General features: G+C 46.2%; 1 protein-coding gene across 1 annotated transcript in view; it reads left to right on the plus strand.

Moving 5' to 3' along the window:
* The window catches only part of CEP192 (centrosomal protein 192), a 175,616-nt gene that overhangs the window by 59,911 nt on the left and 91,223 nt on the right, over positions 1–24,482 (plus strand). The window contains 7 exon segments of the mRNA XM_044292847.1: positions 4,975–5,111; positions 5,218–5,316; positions 6,717–7,032; positions 8,425–8,562; positions 18,923–18,987; positions 21,342–21,551; positions 23,089–23,212. Of these exon segments, the coding sequence (XP_044148782.1) occupies positions 4,975–5,111; positions 5,218–5,316; positions 6,717–7,032; positions 8,425–8,562; positions 18,923–18,987; positions 21,342–21,551; positions 23,089–23,212 (1,089 nt within the window).

Raw genomic sequence — 24,482 nt, forward strand, 5'->3', positions numbered from 1 at the left:
TTCCCGCGCGTGCAAATTTTTTGCGCTATCTGTTACACAACTGGGGGGGGAGGGAGGGAGGGAGGGAGGGAGCCTATCGCGTCAGCTCCGGCGCTTCCGCTTTGCCTCAGCGCTTCTCCACGCTTGGCTGCTACTCCAGCTCCTCACAGGTCACGATAGGACAGATGGTGTTCTGCAAAACTGTAGGAGACCCTGACTCCGGGATTGCCGCCGTCATGCCAAAACCTGGGGCCCCCCAAATATTTAAAGCGACACCTCAGGTCCCACTGGGATCCTGGAAGGTCTGCTGCTTGCCACGATCGGTTACAGGCTCCTGTGACTCTTGCCTTGCCTCAGGACAGGATCCTCCTCCACCCCTTCGGAGCCCTCCTGGGCCTCTGCCATAGCTAGGGTGGCCACGGACTTGGCCCAAGTCTTGCGCGCGGCCATGGCCTTTATGCAACGCACTGGCGGTCACGGATCCACCGCCAGCGGTGCCTGTGGTTAGCGCCGCTTCACCTCCCGGTGCCCCCCACAGAGGACGCTCGACCGTTAAGAGGCAGCGTACGCAGCAGCATCCCTCCTCGGATGACTCTGCTTCTCCCCCTTGCCTGGAGGCGTGTTCAGCCTCTCCCCCTCGCAGGGACTACAGGTCTGAAGGGGAAAGGTCCGGCTCGGACGAGGACACTGAGCGAGAACCCTCGCCTTAGCTCTCCACCATGGTGGCAGACTTGGTCACGGCAGTCCGTGACACCTTTGAAATCCAGGGGGAACCTCCTTCTGCTAGTAGCCAGGAATTCCCCCTTTTCCACTCCAGAAGGGGTGGCGTACCAGAGGCAGTCAGAATCCCCATTCATGGCGAGTTCGCCAAGGTCCTTTCAAAGGTTTGGGAGCGCCCTAATTTTCTGCCACATTATCTGTCTCCTTTCCCGGCACATAATGTGCAGCAGTGGTCTTCTCCTCCTAAGGTCGACCCGCCGGTGGCCAGATTGGCTAAGAATATGGCAATACCAGTCCTGGACAGGTCCTCCCTACAGGACTCCGTTGACAGGCGTTTGGACTCATTCCAAAGCCATCTTTACTCTGGCAGGCACAGGTCTGCGGCCCGCGTTCGCCTCGGCCTGGGTAGCCAGGGTGCTTTCGGTGTGGTTGCAGCGCCATCATCAGGACCTCGCAGAGCAGGATGCCTCTGCGGACACCCTGAACTTCGTCTTCCAGATGTCCCAAGCGACAACATTCCTCTGTGAGGCCTCATTGGACGTCAGCACTCTTTGTGAGGGTTTCGGCCCTCTCGGTCACTCAGCACAGGGAGGTCTGGTTGGAGGTCTGGGACGCCGACGCTTCCGCCAGGCTTCCAGACCTCCGGAACGTTTCTTCCCTTATCGGGTTTCGGGGGATCTGGCCCGAGCCTCGGCCCTTTTACAAGTGGTCTCTTCCCTTCCGGTCTGGGGAGTAGTTGCCACAGTTCCTCTGGAGGAACAGGGTACAGGGTTCTTCTCAAATCTTTGTAGTGCCAAAGAAGGAGGGATCAGTACGTCCGGTCCTAGACCTGAAGCTCTTAAACAAGTTCCCTGCGGGTGTGGAGGTTCCGGATGGAATCCCTCTGCTTCGTTATTGCTTCTCTTCTCCCAGGGGAGTTCCTCGTGTCAGTGGACATCCGGGACGCCTATCTGCATGTCCCTATCGCAGAGTCACGCCACAGATTCCTGTGCTTCGCCATTGGCGGCAGTCATTATCAGTTCGTCGCCTTTCCCTTTGGGCTGGCGACAGCCCCGAATGCACCACCCCCTCGATGTCCTGTCCCAGACAGGATCGCCTGTTGCAGAGGCTGAGTGTGAAACTGGGCAAAGGGGACAGCCTTAAAGGAGGCCACCATAAGCCCCAGAACCTGCATGCACTCCCTGATGGAGATACACGGGGAATGCAGAAGGCGAAACACCGACTCCAGTATCCGTGAGAACTTGTAATCCGGAAGGAATACCCGGGCTGCAGTGGTGTCCAGAATCATCCCCATGAAGGTCACCCTCTGGGAAGGTTGGAGAGAGGACTTTGGGAAGTTGATCAGCCAGCCGAACTGTTGCAGAGTCTGAACAATGATCCTGACGCTGTCTTCGGCCTGGGGACGAGAGGGAGCCTTTATCAGTATGTCGTCCAGGTAGGGACGTGGGGCCGCCCGGATGTGGACCTGATGGCTTCCAGGCTCCACAACAAGGTTCCCACGTTCCTGGCTCGAGCTCGTGATCTGGAGGCGTTCGGGATGGACGCCCTAGTGTCTCCATGGCAAGACTTCACGCTCCTCTGTCTTCCCACCCCTGCCTCTACTCCCAAAGGTTCTTCGCAGGGTCGCGGAGGATGGGATCCCCGACCATACTCATCGCCCCTGATTGGCCTTGCCGCGCCTGGTTCTCGGATGCTGGCAGATGTTCCGTGGCCTCTTTCTCTCAGGGAGGACCTGTTGTCTCAAGGACCGCTCTTCCACCAGAATTTACAGCCGCCTCGTTTAACGGCGTGGCTGTTGAGACCTCCATCTTGAAGAGGGGCTTCTCAGACTCTGAGTCGTGAAGACCATGATAAGAGTCAGGAAACCAGCTTCCTCCCGGATATACTATCGTATGTGGAAGGTATTTCTTGCCTTTTGCGAGAAGTTAGGTGTTTTTCCCCTTCGTTTCTCCCTTCCGGTGGTCCTCTCCTTTCTCCAGTCTGGTCTCGATATGGGAATGTCCCTGAGCTCTCTGAAGGGTCAGGTCTCTGCTCTGGCCATTTTCTTTCAGCGTTCTCTGGCTCTGCTCGGTCCGGTGAGGACCTTCCTTCAGGGGGTGGCGCATTCGGTCCCTCCGTATGTCCCTCCCCTGCCCCCCCTGGGATCTGCTCCTGAGTCTTCTCACCTGGAAGGTGGTCTTTTTGGTGGCCATCACCTCTATCAGCAGGATATCTGAGCTGGCTGCCCTTTTTGGTCTTCCACAAGGATAAGGTGGTACTGCGCCCAGTCCCTTTTTTGCCCAAGGTGGTCTCCGCCTTCAACCTTTAATGAGGACATAATCCTGCCCTCCTTTTTGCCCTGCTTCTGCGAACACCAAGGAGCGCGCTCTACATTCTCTGGATGTCTGCGCTTTGCGGGTGTACCTGTCTGTTACTACCCCATTTCGCCGCTCGGACTCCCTTTTTGTGGTTCCCGAGGGGCCTCGTAAGGGTCTGGCGGCCTCTGAGTTCACTGTGGCTCGGCTTCGGTCGACTATTGCCATGGCCTATCGGTCCCGGGGTAGGGGTTCCCCCCCCCCCCCCCGCGGGGGTTACCGCGCACTCCACCAGGGCGGTGGGGGCCTCCTGGGCTAGGCGCAATCAAGCCTCTACATCACAACTTTGTAAGGCGGCCACCTGGTCGTCCTTGCATACCTTTTACCAAGTTCTACCAGCTGCACTCTGACATCGGCTGATGCTGCCCTAGTGCGCAATGTATTGCAGGCTGTGGTTCCTGTTTAACCGTTGGACGTTTCCCTCTGGAGGTGTTGGTCTCCCACCCCATGGACTGCTCTAGGACGTCCCATGGTCTGTGTCCCCCAATGGAATGGGCGAGAAAAAGATTTTACAGGTGAGTTTCACAAAATCTCATTTTGTTGTGCGACACATAGGGCGCAACTACACTGCAACATGTTGCGCGACATTGATGTCGCACCAATGTTGCGGGACAATATTTATAATAGTCTATGGTGTCACACTGCGACACAACAATCTGTAAAGAATAAATGAAGGCAACTGGACTTACTGTAGATTTCTTGAAAACGTTTCACTTTCAATTCTGAGTGAGTGTACAAGAATTCTCTGGGAATAAATATGTAACTGAATCAACCTCTAGTAATTATACCCAGCATGGGGTCAAAGGTGTTGATCCCATTATCCTAATTGGAGTCAGTAGGCGATAATGGCCTCCCAGAAAACGGTGTCAAGACGGCATTGTATGTGGCAGACAATAGATGTCTATAGAGGTGGGGGGTTAGACATCTATTGTCTGCCACATACAATTCTGTCTTGACACCTTTTTCTGGGAGGCCATTATCCACTACTGACTCCAATTAGGATAATGGAATCAACACCTTTGACCCCATGCTGGGTATAATGACCTCTGACCCCAAGCTGGGTATAATTACCAGATGTTGATTCAGTTACATATTTATTCCCAGAGAATTATTGTACAGTCACTCAGAATTGAGAAAGCTCGTTGGAAGAACGAGTGAAATGTTTTCAAGAAAACTTCTGCAAGTCCAGTTGCCTTGATTTATTCTTTACAGATATACCATGACCTGGATAAATGAGAACCTTCACAGACAGACACCATAGACTAGATTATCATTCAAAATATTGTCGCGCAACAAATGTCGTGTAGACCTAGCCTAAGACATTTCTAGGTCAGCCCTGCTCTTGGATTGGCCAGAACTGTTCATGTGATTAGCGCTGGCAAATCAAAGGGCAGCAATGTTTTACTAACTACTTTTTAAACTACCTCTGGAGTACTTTTATTTTATTTATTTTTTTGTTAAAGGGAACCTGTCAACGGGATTTTGATACATATGCAAATTAACCTGAGATGAGTCCTGTCCCTGACTCATCTCACACACAGGACTCATCTCAGGGTAATTTGCATATGTATCAAATCGATTTTTTTGACACAATAAAAGCACACAGAGCTATGGGGACTGGGTATTGTGGATGTGCTAGCGGCCATCTTGCAACCCATGTCCTCAGCTCTATACACAAAATCCCGGTGACAGGTTCCCTTTAAATGGCTTACTAGCCTTACACAATAAAACTGATATTCTTTTTATTGTTTTTTTTATATTTCCTGAGAACCAGAACTCCCCCCTCTCTAGCTATAGCGGTGTGAGGGCTTATTTTTTTGCAGAATCAGTTTTCACATCCATTGCAAATGTGTATACCCCTTCAAGTGTGCTTGTTCTCGCACTAATATCTTGGAGTTAGCTGAGAGTTACCTTTTTCCAGGTGCTGAAACTGGAGATGGAAGCGGTAAAATGGTCGATGGGCCAAATACTTCTCAGACTTCAGAATTGGTGCTATGTGACTTGTGGAAAAAGGACATGGCTACTAGGAATATAGCTGGGGAGGAAGATTCAAAGCAGGTAAATAATATAATTTCATTATCTTTATACTGCTTTTCTTATGTTTAGCATAAAACATGCATCAATAAAATTTAACCCCAAAAATTATTAATCCTTACACTTTTAGGCATCTGGTGACAGGATCGGCCCAGTTGGAAATGGTGGAACCTCAAAGGAGGCCAATGGATTAGAAAAGAGTCAACAATATTTTGATTGGGATAAGCAAGTAAGTATTACATTACACTTCCCCCATCTCTAGCCGGAAATACAAAACCGTGAAATGCAGTGTCCTCTGCTGCTCCTTCCTATGACATGTTGCCCCATTGGCATTGCTAATGTCCTGCTCTGCTATTGTTGCGTTTCTTTCAGCCAAATGAGCCTGTGAGACATCTGCACCCAGGTCTGGAGTATTTCACTGAAAATGAACTTGAATAAATTCTATCTCTATCTCTATAGAGATCTCTATCTCTTTTTTTCCCTGAGAGCAATGATCTGTGGGAGTTCTGATGACTGCTTGCATTCGTTCTACACTGTATACATCTGGGTCTGAATTGCTGACTTTTCCCTCCAAGGGAAACTTGTAGAAAGTGGAAGCATTGATGTATATATTATATGGAAGACATAAAATTGTTGTAAAGACATTGCTCAACTTAATGTGCATTTTGAACTGTTGAAATGAAAATGTGCTTTCTAGGGGTTATACATCTATTCAATCTTAATAGAAATCAACATGAAAAACCAGTCAAAAATGATCCAGTAGTGAGATTAGTTACTACTAAGGGAGACTTTATTATGATGTTGCCCCCTGGTGTTAAATTTGTATAGTAAAGTGCATGTTCATCTCCGTCCTCCAATTGCCACCTGTCTGAATCATATCTGCTCTTAAAACCTGTGACAGTTATAGGGAAAGAGCTGCAGCAGGAAGGACACGATCTTCATGATAACATAATCTGTAGTGCTAGTCATATACTGCGTTATCCAGTTAGTAGGCAAATCACACTGTGAATTAACATACAGATTATTTACCTTATATTTATACACAGTGCTGGAAATGGAAGCATATTAGTTCAGCACTGTCATGTGGGGGGATCTGTGGATGACTCACTTTCATGTGTTGGCTGGATCTGTGGATGATGCACTACTATATATGTGTTGGGGGATCTGTGGATGACGCACTGCTATATATTTGTCCTCCACAGATCCTCCTCGTAACATTGTCCCCCAATACACCGGCCCGCCGCTCACCGCAGTATTATGACATATGGGGTGTAGACTTCCAGCGCTGCATTCTCTGCAGTGTTTACCTGCTCGACATTGCAGTGGTGAGCAGTGTAATTCCAGCTCCTGCATCCCATACACTTCACTGGTACGGAGTGTAACTACAGTTGCTGTCTCCATTCAAGTGAATGGGGCGGAGAGGCTGGAATTACACTGCTCACTGCTGCAATGGTGACGAGAACGATGGACTTGAAGGATTGCTGTGTTCTCTTCATACAGTCGATCGCTGGGGTGGACCCCCCACCAATCTAATATTGATGACTTGAGGTCATAAATATGGGGAAATCGGAAAACGCCTCTAAATTTATGTAATTTTAGTTGTATTATGAATTTCCTTTTTCTTTATAGAGCTCATGGAATCCAAATTCATCACTGGCAAGTACAACACAAAAACTGGACTCCCACTATTTCAAAGATGGTAGAGCTTCAAATGGGAACTTTGGCTTGGAGACCTCTACCGATCTCTCTCAGATGTTTTCACACACGACCCATACATCTGGGTTTGTGGACACCGCTAGCTTAGACACAGCTGGCAAAGGAAATGTTAATCGATTAGCGGATACATATTTATCACCTACTTGTTCTAACCAGACTGGGTATGATATCTGGCAGTCAGGTGAAATGCAGACATCGCAGTGGAGCTTTCAGCAGAGTAATGATAAAGGTATGCTTCCCACATTCTCAGTTCTAGTAGACATGCCTAGCTGGCTGTCACCTGACCTCATCGGCACTATGTATTTTTTTTTTTTCCCTGCAATCGGAGAAAGGACTTGTACAGGAAACTAATTGTTCTGTGTTATGTGTAAAATGTACTTTAAGGGGTTGTCCGAGTTTTATGGAAAAAAAAATTATATAGCACTGAATCTGATGGGCAGTAATATATAGCTAAGCAAGTTTTATGCAAAAAAAAAAAATTTCCTCATTTCCCTGGTTCTCTTCTGACCCTTTGTTTACATGCAATAAAAACAATCTCTGCCCCTCCCCCTGCTCTGCTAAGGGAGTGGCTACAAGAGCTGCCCTGAGTGACATGTCTGCCTGCTGGGAGAATCGGCAGCATGCTGTATGTGTAGTACTAAAAGTCCTAGCTGTATAATGACACTGCCTGGAGTGCTGGGAGAATCAACAGCAACTTGTAAGTGTAGAACTACAAGTCCCAGCTGTATAATGACACTGCTAATACACACAGGATCTTCCCCCTACCTTGTGCAATGCTCTCTAGTCTGTCAGCTCCTGTGCCCAGCATTGTCTCCTCACTGCTGCAGCTACCTAGTCTGTGCAGCTGAAGGGGTTAAGAATCCTAGGAGAGAGCAGTGTGAGGGGGCCTGTGGCCAGCACAGTGACTTCTCGTTTACAGGCTTGTAAACGACCTTTATCAGAGCAGGGAGAGAAACTGACATCACGGGTCATGTGACCCTCAGTGAAATCTGAGAAACCAGCCACTGGAGAGAAAGTGAGTTAATTGGAAAGCTGTTAGATTTGCTTAGTTAGGAACATAGAACAAAAAAATAACTGACAACCCCTTTAACTCAGTTATACTGTTCACATGGTGTAGTGTAAAATAGATACCTGGAGAATGTGCCTTTTACATTTGTTGTGTTTGAGCATTTCTGTACTTGCTCAGCTCATGTTTTACACTTTGAATATTTTGTATGTATGACCATAAACGAGAGAATATTTTATATGCACATTATTTCCTTTAATCAAAGATAAATGAGGGTATTTTTTTTTTTTTTTTTTTAACTGCATATTTTTGAAATTGAGGACAGATTTTTATGAACACCTGCAGTCCCTGTAGATCCGATCATGTTAATACAGTCTCCTGACTAGAGCATCCTGGTCCCAGTTGGCTACTTGCATAAATCACTAGTCTCATAGTACACTGCAGATTAGCTAAAGTCTCAGTAGGACTCGCTTGGTCCTGTTAGGATTGTATGCTAATCTGGATGGATATATATATATATATATATATATATATATATATATATATATATATATATATATATATATATATATATATATATATATATATATATATATTTTATTATTCTCACTGCAGGTTTTCAGTCACAAAGTGTTGTTTATCAAAATGAAGAAGGCAAGTGGGTTACTGATCTTGCTTACTATAAGCCGTTTGAAAAAAAGAGCTTATCTGGATCAGCAAGTGACTTTAAAGATGAAAATTTTATTGTTGGAGGTAATGTTTTTTTATCTTTTATTTAAGTTTAGGCTCATCTGATAGAAAAATATTTAATAATATAATAATTTCATTTTTCCAAAGATGTGATTTTCATATGACTTTGCTATATACCAAATTTTAAGATTTGATAATATTTAGGGGTTGCACACTTTTATTACTACTCACTCTACCTAGGAGGTTGGTCTAAAAATGATTCGAGTTTCAGGATCCCAGGGGCTCTCCATCAAGCAAGGTGGATGGCAAAGGCAATTTATGCACTTAAAATTGTCCTCTTCACTAAACAGTATTTTTCATATTCCACAATGAGATTTGAAAGGAATGAAACGGGCTGCATATTTTTGTCAGCCTCATATGTTTGCTTTTTGCTCGAGGCAATTGTAAGTCGATGGGCTCCAAAGAATGTTTTGGATATGCTACAGCTTCTGAGCACTTACCCAGATGCAGATGTCAAAAAAGTGCTCTCACGGTTGCTAAGAGAAACCTTTTGGTATCTGTCAGAAACAAACGTAGGATTGGCTTTTTTGGAGGAATGTATTACTCAGGTTGTTAAGGAAAATGACTAAAGAATCGATCAGGGACAAACAACAAAAAAAATCTTGTTGAGGGTAGTCGAGCATCACAGAAAAGTTGTCACCAAGCTAACAAAAGAAGGGATTACATTGTTTAATGTTGATTTAATATAACACGTTTTGCCTATCATACTACCTATTAATCTTGGTGTCTAGTTTTAATATTTTAAGTTTGATTTCTAGTTTTCCCAATAAAAGTAATTAACATAGAAAAATCTTTTTTTTTTTTTTTGCCTACTTTTACAAAACTGATCAGTGTGCAACCTCTAAATATTACACAATCGTCTTGAAATTTTGGCCTATATAGATCTTTTACATCAATGAGACTCGTGGCATAATCAGTCTGAAATTTTTTTAAAAAAAATTTCTATTACAAAATGAAACGCCTATATATATATATATATATATATATATATATATATATATATATATATATATATATATATATATATATATATATATATATATTTATTTTAGGGGTGCACCGAAATGAAAATTCTGGTCCGAAACCGAAAATTCAGGATACCCCTTAACCGAAACCGAAACTGCCTTTTTGCCCAAATACTTTTAAAAGACCCCCCACCCCATAACAGTGCCATCCACAGACCCCCCCACCTCATAACAGTGCCACCCACAGACCCCCACCCACCCCATAACAGTGCCATCCACAGACCCCCACCCACCCCATAACAGTGCCATCCACAGACCCCCACCCACCCCATAACAGTGCCATCCACAGACCCCCCCCACCTCATAACAGTGCCATCCACAGACCCCCACCCACCCCATAACAGTGCCATCCACAGACCCCCACCCACCCCATAACAGTGCCATCCACAGACCCCCACCCACCCCATAACAGTGCCATCCACAGACCCCCCCACCTCATAACAGTGCCATCCACAGACCCCCACCCACCCCATAACAGTGCCATCCACAGACCCCCCCACCTCATAACAGTGCCATCCACAGACCCCCACCCACCCCATAACAGTGCCATCCACAGACCCCCACCCACCCCATAAGTGCCATCCACAGACCCCCACCCCATAACAGTGCCATCCACAGCCCCCATTGTACAATTAATAGATTAATAGAAAATAGCGGGGAGGAGCTGGGGGCCGGTGCGTTCACTGTTCTCCGGCCCCCAGCTCCAGTAGTTATAAAATGTTGTACAATTAATAAGAAATCTATTCATTTGGCCCCCCTCTGCAGTATTACATTCAATACAGCCACATCCTACTCACAGGGCTGTCATCTTAATGCTGGCCGGCCGGGCAGAGGAGCGGCAGCGTCACAACTGACGTCATGTGCCCGGCCTACTTTCTGAATGAAGGAGGCGGCGCAGGCATGTGACGTCAGTCGTGATGCTGCCGCTCGTCTGGCCGGCCGGCCAGCACAGCCCTGTGAGTAGGATGTGGCTGTATTGAATGTAATACTGCAGAGGGGGGCCAAATTAATAGAATGCTTATTAATTGTACAACATTTTATAACTACTGGAGATGGGGGCCGGAGCACAGTGAACGCACCGGCCCCCAGCTCCTCCCCGCTATTTCCGGCCGATATGTAAAAATATCGGCAGAAACAGATTAGGTGCATTTTCGGCCGCCGAAATTTCGGTGCACCCCTAATATATATATATATATATATATATATATATATATATATATATATATATATATATATATATATATATATATATATATATATATATATATATATATATATATATATATATATATATATATATATATACACACACATCTACACATAGACAGACACACACACACACACACACACACACACACACGAGTCAGCATCTGGATGCGGCCCCCGCCAATGGTGGATAGGGGCGTTTGGGCCCATCACATCCCAAAACACCCAAGTGCCATTATATGTTGACTATTGCAGTTGTCACTAAGCGCAGCGCTGACAGAAGGCGGAAGGAGGGAGAGTTAGGATAGTGAGGAGGAACCCAAAAGCAATACCTCCTCCAATCAGTTAGCAGCTGAGTGCCTGCTGTGCCCTCCCCCCTCTCTGATGTTAACCCTAGCTAGTGCTGGACATGCTGCTGGTGGTAAACTATTGGGCTGCCCTGTAATTACTGTATAATAATTGTGGGTAACCCACGTGCTTACTCTCCTCCCGGACTTCCCTTTTCTTGTTTGCTCCTGGGCACTGCCAGATACAATCGTTTGCTGCCTTCCCAGGCCGGGTGAGAGGTCCGACGGAAGCAGCAGGAACACTGTGACTGATGGAGCTCAGGGTGAGTTGAGAATTGATGACAGGAGAACAGGGCCGTTTGCCGCAGCAGGGAAACAGAATTTACAGCTGTTGGGGTCAGGTCAGATGGGAGCATAGACTCTGCTTCTGTAGTGTACATGTATTCTTTGATATGGGACCTGAAGCATGTGTTAATCCAGCTAACCCTCCTCAAATGTAAAAGGATGGGTTATGGTGGAACATGCTCAGCTCTGCTCCTGGTTAATAACAAATGGAGAAGCTGAGCTGTGAGACCTGTAGAAGATATGTCACAGGGCTCACTATTAACCCTATAGGCGCCCCTCTGCTTTATATACTGTGATGTGATTGGGGGGGGGGGGGGTGTAATAAAAATTGCTTTGGTGCCCATTCAGTTCTAGCTAGCGAGGGCCTCTTACCCAGTATGACCCCAGTGTCCCCTCCATACAGTATAACCCCCAGTGTGGGGGCCACTAGGGGGTCATTATTCTGAATGGAGGGCCACTGTGGGGTCATTATACTGTGTGGGAGCCCCAGGGGTACATGTAAATGTAAGAAAATGCCACAAGGGGGCCCACTGAGATTTATCGCCCAAGGGCCTACAAGAGCATATAGATATAGATATATATATATATATATATATATATATATATATATATATATATATATATATATATATATATATATTCTATATTTATACAAAGGGTTTCAGTGAACCAAGGGGTGGAGATGCTCCTTGGTGCAATGAAGCCCTCATTTGTGTAATTCCACCACCACACCTTGGAACACTGCCACTGATTTTCACAATAGTGGTATCATTTTGATCTGCAGAATCAACCCTATAAGACAGTATGTCTGGTTTAATGGAGTTGATCCTGTTGACAGGTGGTCGTAACTCCTTTAACGACACAGCCGTATTTCACCTTAAAGGGACACTGACAGGGCCAATAAGCATATTGAGGTATATATATGGCACTACAGGTCTTATAATGGGTATTACAATCATATAAGTATCCCCCCTGTCCACATTATACATACAGTAAACTTTTAAGTTTTATAACCTGCTCCAACGGTCTTCAATCTGCCTAAGGGGCGGCGTTTCACCTCTCTTGCGCCCAGCCAGCCTCCCCAACTGACGCTTTGAAGCGCCGCCCAGCTCATGAATATTCAGTTTGCTGGGCGGCTTCTGCGGTCCCCGCTCTGAAGCGCTGCGCTGAACATTGCCCTGCGCATGCGCCGGATCTTGTGAAGTCGGGGACAGTAAGCGCCGCCCAGCGAAGTGAATATTGATGAGCTGGGCGGCGCTTACTGTACCGGACTTCACAAGATCCGGCGCATGCGCCGGGCACTGTTAAGCGAAGTCCGGTACAGTAAGCGCCGCCCAGCTCATCAATATTCACTTCGCTGGGCGGCGCTTACTGTCCCCGACTTCACAAGATCCGGCGCATGCGCAGGGCACTGTTCAGCGCAGCGCTTCAGAGCGGGGACCGCAGAAGCCGCCCAGCAAACTGAATATTCATGAGCTGGGCGGCGCTTCAAAGCGTCAGTTGGGGAGGCTGGCTGGGCGCAAGAGAGGTGAAACGCCGCCCCTTGGGCAGATTGAAGACCGTTGGAGCAGGTTATAAAACTTAAAAGTTTACTGTATGTATAATGTGGACAGGGGGGATACTTATATGATTGTAATACCCATTATAAGACCTGTAGTGCCATATATATACCTCAATATGCTTATTGGCCCTGTCAGTGTCCCTTTAAGGACCAGGCCATTTTTTGCAAATCTGACCAGTGTCACTTTATGTGGTGATAACTTTGAAACACTTTGACTTATCCAGGCCATTCTGAGATTGTTTTTTCATCACATACTGTACTTCATGACACTAGTAAAATGGAGTCAAAAAATGTATTTAAATTTATTTAAAAAAATACCAAATTTGCTAAATTTTGAGAAATTGGCAAATTTTCAAGTTTCAATTTCTCTACTTCTAGAATACATAGTAATGCCTATAAAAAAAAAAAGAAAAAAAAAATTGCTATTACTTTACATTCCCCATATGTCTACTTCATGTTTGGATCATTTCGCGTCAGCTCTGGCGCTTCCGCTTTGCCTCAGCGCTTCATCCACACGTGGCTGCTACTCCAGCTCCTCACAGGTCACGATAGGACAGATAGTGTTTTGCAAAACTGTAGGAGACCCTGACTCCCGGATTGCTGCCGTCATGCCAAGACCTGGGGCCCCGCAAAAATCTAAAGCGACTCCTCAGGTCCCACTGGGATCCTGTATGGTTTGCTGCTTGCCACTATTGGTTACAGGCTCCTGTGACTCTTGCCTTGCCTCGGGACAGGATCCTCCTCCTCCCCCTCCACCAAACCAGCCCAGTCCCTTTTGGAGCCCGCGGAGCCCTCCTGGGCCTCTGCCATAGCTAGGGCGGCCGCGGACTTGGCCCAAGTGTCACGCGTGGCCATGGCCTTTATGGAATGCATGGCGGCCTCGGATCCACCGCCTGCGATGCCTGTGGTTAGCACCGCTCTACCTTCCGGTGCCCCCCACAGAGGACGCTCAACCGTTAAGAGGCAGCGTACGCAGCAGCATCCCTCCTCGGATGACTCTGCTTCTCCCCCTCGCCTGGAGGCGTATTCAGCCTCTCCCCCTCGCAGGGACTACAGGTCTGAAGGGGAAATGTCCGGCTCGGACGAGGACACGTAACTGGAACCCTCGCCTAAGCTCTCCACCATGGTGGCAGACTTGTTCACGGCGGTCCGTGATACCTTTGACATCCAGGGGGAACCTCCTTCTGCTAGTAGCCAGGAATTCCCCCTTTTCCACTCCAGAAGGGGTGGCGCACCAGAGGCAGTCACATTCCCCATTCATGGCGAGTTCGCCATGGTCCTTTCAAAGGCTTGGGAGCGCCCTAATAACCGTTTTTCTGCGACCTTATCTGTCTCCTTTCCCGGCAGATAATATGCAGCACTGGTCTTCTCCTCCTAAGGTGGTTGACCCACCGGTGGCCAGATTGGCTAAGAATATGGCAATACCAGTCCTGGACGGGTCCTCCCTACAGGACTCCGTTGACAGGCGTTTGAACTCTCTTTCCAAGGCCATCTTTACTCTGGCAGGCACAGGTCTGCGGCCCGCGTTCGCCTCGGCCTGGGTAGCCAGGGCGCTTTCGGTGTGGTTGCAGCGCCATTAACAGGACCTCGTGGTGCAGGATGCCTCTGCGGACACCCTGAAGTTCGTCCTCCAGATGTCCCAAGCGACAACATTCCTCTGTGAGGCCTCATTGGACGTCCGCACTCTTTTTGCGCGGGTTTCAGCTCTCTCGGTCACTCAGCGCAGGGAGGTCTGGTTTGAAGGTCTGCGGGCACAATTCCAGGGGAGTTCTGCCCGCCCCGAGGCTCCCAAGCAGTCCGCCGCCTAAAGGGGGGCCCCCACCGCCTGCGGTAGGGGGCAGTCTGCTCTCCTTTCAGCAGGTCTGGAGAGCTCACGTTCAAGACTCCTGGGCCCTGGAAATTGTAACTTCCGGTTACAAGAATAGAATTAGCTTCCAGACCTCCGGAACGTTTCTTCCCTTCTCTGGTTCCGGTGGATCCGGCCCGAGCCTCGGCTCTTTTTTACAAGCAGTCTCTTCCCTTCTGGTCCGGGGAATCGTTGCCCCAGTTCCTCTGGAGGAACAGGGTACAGGGTTCTACTCAAATCTCTTTGTAGTGCCAAAGAAGGAGGGATCAGTGCGTCCGGTCCTAGACCTGAAGCTCTTAAACAAATCCCTGCGGGTGCGGAGGTTCCTGATGGAATCCCTCCGCTCAGTTATTGCTTCTCTTCTTCCAGGGGAGTTCCTCGCGTCATTAGCGGCCGTCATTATCAGTTTGTCGCCCTTCCCTTTGGCGACAGCCCCGCGGGTATTCACAAAGATCTTGGCACCGCTCATGGCACTTTGTCGCACCAGGGGCATGTAGCCCTACCTGGATGACATACTGATAAAGGCTCCCTCTCGCCCCCAGGCCGAAGACAGCCTCAGGATCACTGTTCAGACTCTGCAACAGTTCGGCTGGCTGATCAACTTCCCAAAGTCCTCTCTCCAACCTTCCCAGAGGGTGACCTTCCTGGGGATGATTCTGGACACTACTGCAGCCTGGGTATTCCTTCCGGATTGCAAGTTCTCATGGATATGGGAGTCAGTGTCTCGCCTTCTGCATTCCCCGTGTATCTCCATCAGGGAGTGCATGCAGGTTCTGAGGCTTATGGTGGCCTCCCTCGAGGCTGTCCCCTTTGCTTAGTTTCACACTCGGCCTCTGCAACAGGCGATCCTGTCCTTCTGGGACAGGACATCGAGGGGTCTGGACTCTCTGAGAATCTGGCTTCAGGGAGATCCTTCCTCCCAATCTCCTGGACAGTCGTCACCACCGATGCCAGTCTCCTGAGTTGGGGTGGCGTTCTCTGGGCTCGGCTGGTTCAGGGGGTGTGGTCAGACGTGGAAGCCCGCCTTCCGATCAACATACTGGAGCTCCATAGCGATTTTCCTCTCTCATTGGACCCCCCCTCCTAGCGGGTCTCCCGGTAAGGGTCCAGTCGGACAATGCCACAGCTGTGGCCTACATCAATCATCAGGGCAGAACCCGCAGCTGGACGGTGATGCAAGAGGTGAAAAGGATCCTCCAGTGGGCGGAAGCTCATGTTCCAATATTGTTTGCAGTGTACATCCCAGGGGCCGAAAACTGGACGGCAACAGGGTGGATCCGGGAGAGTGGTCTCTGCATCCAGACTTATTCGAGGACGTCTGACGCCTTTGGGGCCTCCCGGACGTGGACCTGATGGCGTCCAGGCTCAACAACAAGGTTCCCACGTTCCTGGCCTGAGCTCGGGATCCGGAGGCGTACGGGATGGACGCTCTGGTGTCTCCGTGGCAAGACTTCTTTGCAGGGTCGCGGTGGAAGGGATCCCGACCATACTCATCGCCCCTGATTGGCCTTGCCGCGCCTGGTTCTCGGGTGCTGGCAGACGTTCCGTGGCCTCTTCCTCTCAGGGAGGACCTGTTGTCTCAAGGACCGCTCTTCCACCAGAATTTACAGCCGTCCTCGTTTAACGGCGTGGCTGAGACCTCCATCTTGAAGAGGGGCTTCCCAGACTCTGTTGTGAAGACCATGATAAGAGCCAGGAAACCAACTTCCTCCCGGATATACTATCGTACGTGGAAGGCCTTTCTTGCCTTTTGCGAGAAGTTAGGTGTTTTTCCCCTTCGCTTCTCCCTTCCGGTGGTCCTCTCCTTTCTCCAGTACGGTCTCGAGGTGGGAATGTCCCTGAACTCTCTGAAGGGTCAGGTCTCTGCTCTGGCCATTTTCTTTCAGCGTTCTCTGGCTCTGCTCGGTCCGGTGAGGACCTTCATACAGGGGGTGGCGCATTCGGTCCCTCCGTATGTCCCTCCCCTGCCCCCCTGGGATCTGAACCTGGTTGTCTTCTCTCCAGACGGCTCCCTTTGAGCCCCTGAGGGACATTTCCCTGAGTCTTCTCAACTGGAAGGTGGTCTTTTTGGTGGCCATCTCCTCTATTAGGAGGGTATCGGAGCTGGCCGCCCTTTCCTCCAAGGAACCATTTTTGGTCTTCCACAAGGATAAGGTGATACTGCGCCCAGTCCCTTCTTTTTTGCCCAAGGTGGTCTCCGCCTTCCATCTTAATGAGGACATAATTCTGCCCTCTTTTTTTTGCCCCGCTCCAGCGAACCCCAAGGAGCGCGCTCTCCATTCTCTGGATGTTGTTCATGCTTTGCGGGTGTACCTGTCGGTTACTGCCCGATTTCGCATCTCTGACTCCCTTTTTGTGATTCCTGAGGGTCTCATAAGGGTCTGGTGGCCGCCAAGGTCACTGTGGCTCGGTGGATTCGGTAGGGTTCCACCAGCGGGGGTGGGGGCATCCTGGGCTAAGCGCAATCGAGCATCTACATCAGGGATGTCAAACTCGTGGCCCTCCAGCTGTTGCAAAACTACAACTCCCATCATGCCTGGGCATACTACAGCTATCAGGGAATGATGGGAGTTGTAGTTTTGCAACATCTGGAGGGCCATGAGTTTGACATCCATGATCTACATCACAACTTTGGTAAGGCGGCCACCTGGTCGTCCTTGCATGCCTTTTACCAAGTTCTACCAGCTGCACTCTCTGGCGTCTGCTGATGCTGCCCTAGGGCGCAATGTATTGCAGGCTGTGATTCCCGTTTAACCGTTGGACATTTCCCTCTGGAGGTGTTGGTCTCCCACCCCATGGACTGCTCTAGGACGTGCCATGGTCTGTGTCCCCCAATGGAATGGGCGAGAAAAGAGTTTTTTTTGTGAAACTCACCTGTAAAATCTTTTTCTAGTCTTTTCCATTGGACACCGCTCCCACCCATTCTTGTCTGTTACAGGAGTGGTTGGTTCCATCTATTGGGACCTTATGGCTAACGGCCTGAGTGCGGTGTTCCTCGGTTCTGTTTTCTTAATATTTGGTTTTGGTCTCCTTCTCCTACTGCTTTTGCATGCACTGAGGTCCTCCTGTTGGAGCATGGGGGTATAGCCAGTGGAGGAGGAGCTGTTTTTTCTTATTTGCATAGTGTCTCCTCCTAGTGGTAGCCTAAGCTATACCCATGGTCTGTGTCCCCCAATGGAAAAGACAAGAAAAAGATTTTACAGGTGAGTTTCACAAAAAATCTCCTTTTAGTCTTTCCATAGTCTGAGAGCCATAGTTTTCCGTTTTTGGGCGATTATCTTGGGTAGGGTATGATTTTTGCGGGATGAGATGACTGTTTGGCACTATTTTGGGGTGCGTATGCCTTATTGATCGCTTGCTATTACACTTTTTGTCATGTAAGGTGACAAAAAGTTGCTTTTTTTTTTTTTTTTTTTTTAACACCCTTTTTTTATTATTTTACAGTATTCACCTGAGGGGTTAGGTCATTTTGGGACTTCAACTTTTGGGGGTCTAATCCTTTACAATGCATTCCAATACTTCTGTATTGGAATGCATTGGCTGTAGGAAGAATACAGTGAGTATTACTCATACAGCTTCCGGCCTGTGAGATCCAGGGGGCTGGATCTCACAGGCTCATCACAGGAAGGCAGTGCCGATGCCTCGGGAAGGCATTGCGCTTCCTTCCATGCCATTGGGTCCCCATTACAGCCGCATGGGGACCCAATGGCACCGTCGCTCCAGGTAAAAGCGTCAAACTGCAGGTCTGAATTGACCTGCGGCGATCGCCGACATGGGGGTTGACGGGACCCCCCGCGCATTTACACAAGATGATTTGAGCAGGCACAGAGTTCCAATCATCGGAATAATCGGAAATACACAGGACGTACCGGTACCGAAGAGGTTACCCTCTTTCTGATGTCTCTGTGCACTACACAAACTTCAGTCTTTAACTTGCTTATTAATCTCATATGAGCCAATGGATCATCCGATGTGGGAAGGATGCAGGTGATCCACTCAGTTACCGAAGTGATTTTGTTTTTAAAGCTCTGAAACATTTGGCGGTGCCTAAATTTAGTCATGGAAGTAAGCCGGTTTGTGATTGTTTTAACAGGTGATGCTCTAGCCATGCTTGATGAAGACCAGGAAGAATTTGAGAAAGAGAATAAATTTATTCAGGTAATCCTGTGTTTCTAGATATCATGGAGTTTTTTTGTTTTGTGTTAGTTTTTTATAATGTGTTTTTTTTTATTTTTTATTCCTGAATCTAACAAACCGCTAACCTTTTTTTTGACCTTGGTGGGTAGTACTATTGCTTCATTGGAAAATTGAAAGTGTTATACAGTTTTATAGCAATTGTGGTTGTAAATAGAACCCTTCTAATTCATGAGAGCTGTTTAATCCCTTCGAGCGACAGCCAGTTTGGACCAAATCCCGGAGCCACATCTTTCAAATCTGACGTGTCAGTTTATCTGGTAATAATTTTGGAACTCTTTTAGTTATCCAAGCCATTCTGAGATTGTATTTGTTTTTCTCATGACGCATCATACTTCATGTTAGTGTTGAATTGGAGACTGGAGTTGATACGTTTTACCTTTTTATGCATTAAAAAAATCCAATTTGTAGAAAATCTGGAAAAATTTGACATTTTCAAAATGAGAATTTATTAGCTTTTAAGATCAATAGTAATACTTCATAAAATAGTTAATTTATATTTTTTTATATTAATAAAAAAAAAATTCAGGAAGTTAGACGTTTAGAAGCAAATTTTTTACATTTTTAAGAAAATTGCCAAAACCCACTTTAAGCACCAGTTCAGTTATGAAGTCACTTTGATTCTTACATAATAGAAACCACCCATAAATGACCCCATTTTAAAAACTACACCCCTCAAGGTATTCAAAACTGATTTTACAAACTGTTAACCCTTTTAGGAGTTCCACAAGAATTCAAGAAAAATGCAGGGGAATTTTTTTTAAAACGTCATTTTTATTTTTTGTGTGCAGATTTTAAATTTTAATCCATTTTTCCTGTAACACAGCAAGAATAAATCCCCAAGAGACCCTATTTTGGAAACTACACCCTAAGGAATAAATAAAGGGATGAAGTGAATGCTTTGACCCAACAAGCATTTCATAGAATTTAGAAACACATGGCTTGTTTATTTTCATAAGGGGTAAAGGAGAAAATGCTTGGAGTGGATGACGCGTGGGCATCCCTCAATGAAGTCTCTGACACGCAGCTTTTCTATGCGACCGGAGCGCGGCTACTTCCGGGAGCGGAGTGAGATGTACTTCCGGAAGCACGTGTGGAATCGTGCTTCCGGATCCGCGGTATGTAAAGCCTTTGTAGCGACAGGGACCCTGAAGCTAATGGCGGCCTGCAGCGATCAGTGAGTAGATCGTCCTATGGACAGCGCTTCTTCTGACTTCTAGGTCTAGAAAGGCTCAATAGCTCTCTATTTTTCTCCCTCTTCCCTTTTTCTGACAGGGAACTTAAAGGGAGTTAATGAAAATGTATATTATTTAATAAAAAAAAATATATAATAATTTGGCTTACTTGTGGTCCTGCTATAATGGAGGAAGAGAAGAAGGAATCTACAGAGAGATGGTGGCTCCGGTACTTGAGAAATATTTGCTATGGTTCCCTTTTTCTCACCTTAGTTCTTTGAATTGTCTTTTTCCAGTCAAATCCCAAGAAGATGCTGGGAAAAAGAAAAAACTAAGAATGTGCTATATGCAAAACTACATTGTCATCTTCTTATGAAAAGAAGATGACAATGTAGTTTTGGCAATGGTTTTTAAACCTGCTGAAAGATTGGGATTGCCAGATGAATGAGCAAGTGTTAATCGGCGGCAGTGTTAGAGTGCCAGACCATCGCTAACTAGCATTCATCCAAATGCTTGTTAGGGCTCATGCACACATGCTGGCCAGGCACATGCTGCAAACCGCAATGCACGGGCACTGACAATGGGGCTGCCGGATGCGAATCGTGGACCAACTCACTTGAATGGGGTCTGTGATCCTCATCCGACAGTCCGCATTGCAAAAAAGTAGCGGAGACACGGACGGAAAACCCACAGAAGCACTCCGTAGTGCTTCCATGGGCTTCTGATCCGTGCCTCGGTTTGACACCACATCTCCCAGATTGCGGAGCCATTCAAGTGAATGGGTCCGCATCCGTCATGCGCTGTATGCATTAGCCCTTAGGCTGCCAGATAACTGCTGTCTGCCAGTCTAATACACCTTTTAGTCTCTAGGCCTGTATGTATTGAGATCATCATTTATGCATCTTTAATAATCTTTCTGGTAGGTGGTTCTCCCCAGCAATCCAAGGGTAGGTACTGATGGACAATTGACCAGAGAATGAGATACCAGTATCAATATAATGTAAACTTATTTTCTTTTAACAAAGTTTAATCGCATGACAAGTTTTCCTCCCTGTTTGATTTGTTACATGAATGTAAAATTATAGACAACTGTTTGTAAAAAAAAAAAAAAAAAAAAAATTATAATTTTTTTTCCCCCTTAAGGAAGAGAAAATGGATTTAGAAAATGACTCTGTTAACTTGGGTGACACATCATGGAAGGTCCCAGTCAATGGTCATGTTTTACTGAAAGCATCTCAGACTTCAGATTTATCCCAGGAAGAGGCAAGCTACTTGCGGCTCTCCTTAGGAGAGTTCTTTGGTCAACGATCAGAGGCTATGGGATGTCTTGGTGGAGGAACAGATATAAAACGGGTGTGTATTATCACTGTTTATTTACTTATATATGTTTATAACCTTGTAACCAATAAATCTGCATATTTTTAAAATACCTGTGTATTATTGTATAATGTAGGACTACATTTATCATTCACGTCAAAAAGAACTTATTATCTGAGGAAATAGTCAGACTCTGAGGTGAATTGTATCAATTAGTTTGTCTACAATTTACCAGGTCATAATTTTAAGAATTTATTTTATAAATATTTTTTTATGGTTAATTTTATGACCATAATTAATATTTCTTGATTGAATTATTACTGCCTGACAGTATGGACTTTTTCCTGTAACTGATAAATCAGTGGTTACCTTTTGCATTATTGCACGCAGTCTGTAGTATCTGTCCTGCTTCAGAACATGCTCACAACCATATTACAACTCTAGGACTTTCATAGAGGTATTATGCCGTATGAGGCGCCATTCTAAGTTCTAGATCACCCCAGTTCACTGCAATATAGGTTCTGTTCAGACAGCTCTGCCATGTACATAAACCCTTGAATAATATTCTAATTTTAGACATCTATGGCATTTCCAAAAGATATACCATAAGTGTCTCATAGGTGAAAGTTAGGTATCCGTCTCCAGAATATCCTGAGCAGCATCCTGCCCAGCAAGAAGGCCTCTAGCCCCGCATACTGGTGAAGTATAAGTGGAGAGGTGTCCTCATGTGTGTGGCTTTCTATTCTCCTGTGTACATTAAATACTGGAATTTAATTGCATTACTGCCACATTTATGGTTCTTGGTACACATTTTAATCAGATTGTGAGCCCATTAGCAAGTACAAGGCAGCCTTGTTCGAGAAGGTTCCCACCACTAATTAACCACTTCATGACCACCCATAGACTATAAACATCCTATGGGTGGTTGTTTATCTCTGGACGTTCTAAAACGTCCATTCAGAGATGGTAGCTGCATGCTAATCGTGCAGCTGCAGAGCGGGGGGCCCGCTGTCAGTGACAGCAGGAGACCCCAGAGAGAAGGCATTCTAGATGGCTGTGAACACTGCGCTCAACGATGGGTATTTTGCATAAATAAAGGTCAAATATATTGACTCAAATTTATGACTATCATGAAGTACAATGTGTCACGAGAAAGCAGTCTCCGAATAGCTTGGATAAATAAAAGCGTTATCACATAAAGTGACACGTGTCAGATTCACAAAATTTGGCCTGATCAGGAAGGGGTTAAATGGCCCGGTTTGGAAGTGGTTAATATATCTGTACAACTGGAGGATCTCCTCTCAAGACCTGCAACTAGTTTATAACTTATACACCCAGACCAGAGTGTCACTATGTGCTCTCACACTCTCACTCTCACACTCTCTCACTCGGGAGAATAGCGCCATAATAAATCATCCAATGGAACATAGTTTTATATATGGAATGAGACCTACCAATCGTGCTCTTTATGTCCTTATAAGAAATGGTTATCCCTGGTACATGATTTGTAACTGTGTGACATAGATGTATTAAATGTAAATAATAGAAATGTTTTTTTTTTCTATTTGCACAGCCGTCTTTTGGTTATTATATAATTTCACCAGAAAAGCATCAACCTATAGTGCTGTTGAGAAATTCAATTATTTCCGAAGATTCAGACGATACTTTAAAGCTTTGTGATAACACCTTAACTCAAGGTTTGTCTTATAATAATTTTTATTTATTTTATTACATTGTATGACTGGTTTATACCCAGATAACCTAATGATAGACCAACCTGCTCCTCCATATCTCATAAGGGTACACCCAGATGCGTTGGGTATCTTCTGCTGTAATTCACATTTTTTACTTGCATGTTTTGCACACTACCAGGGAGCTGCGCGGCTACGTTAATTTGTGATTAGTGTAAGCCTGTGGCTACACATGGACTTTCACAATACAAAGAAATCGCTGTCCATAGGGAATGCTGTGAGGAGCTTGAAATTCACTTTCTAATTGCTGCATCCAAATGAGTAGCCTTGGCTCTGCTGAAGAGGTTCAGTCACTAGAGATTAAACGGCTCACATCAGCACTAATGTCCGCTGGGTAAGAATGAGCGAACTTCAGTTTTTATGATTAGGGTTTATGCTGAATTGCATTATGGATTCCATTACCATGGACCATAACACAATTCCATGACTGAATGCCTTTAGAGGCATTCCGTTATTCATTCCGTCATAATAGAAGTCTATGACCTGCATAACGGATCTGTTTGTTTCCGTTATGCAGATCCATTGACTTGAATGGGTCAGTAATCTGCAAGGTGAGGAACAGAGGCACGAATCGGAAGCCTGCAGAAGCGCTTATGTGGGCTTTGGTTTCTGTGCCTCCACGCCACAGAAGATGGGACTTTTTTTTGTCAATTCGTCATCTGCTTCTCTGTAAGATAAGCACCACTGTGCCACAACATCTGAATACACCCAAGGGCTAAATTTACACTGTGCAATCACATATTTTTCTTTTGGTCACGGCTATGCTAAAATCTGCAGCAAAAGTCAAATTTGACGGCACAATCATGCCGGTAGGTGTTCAGAACTGGTTATAATAAATTATTATTATTATTATTTATTATTATTATTATTATCTTTATATAGCGCCAACATATTCGGCAGCGCCTTACAATTCAGGGGTTCATGTACAGTCAGTCATAAATAACTTGGCAACAGACAAGTCGATTATTACAACAAGAGGAACGAGGGCCCTGCTCGCAAGAGCTTACAATCTGAGATTGTGGTTATGGCCACCTTTTGGATTATCCTACATTTGTTCTGACATAATTATCAGCAAGGTGTCCTTCAGTCACACAGTATTCACAGCTGTTTTCACGTGCATGGAAACATGTTTGTTTTTTGAAGGGGGATTTTTATTTTATTTTTTACATGGTGGTGTGTGTGTGTGTGTGTGTGTGTGTGTGTGTGTGTGCTTACG

Source organism: Bufo gargarizans, chromosome 5, assembly GCF_014858855.1.
Source record: "Bufo gargarizans isolate SCDJY-AF-19 chromosome 5, ASM1485885v1, whole genome shotgun sequence".
Lineage (NCBI taxonomy): Eukaryota > Metazoa > Chordata > Amphibia > Anura > Bufonidae > Bufo > Bufo gargarizans.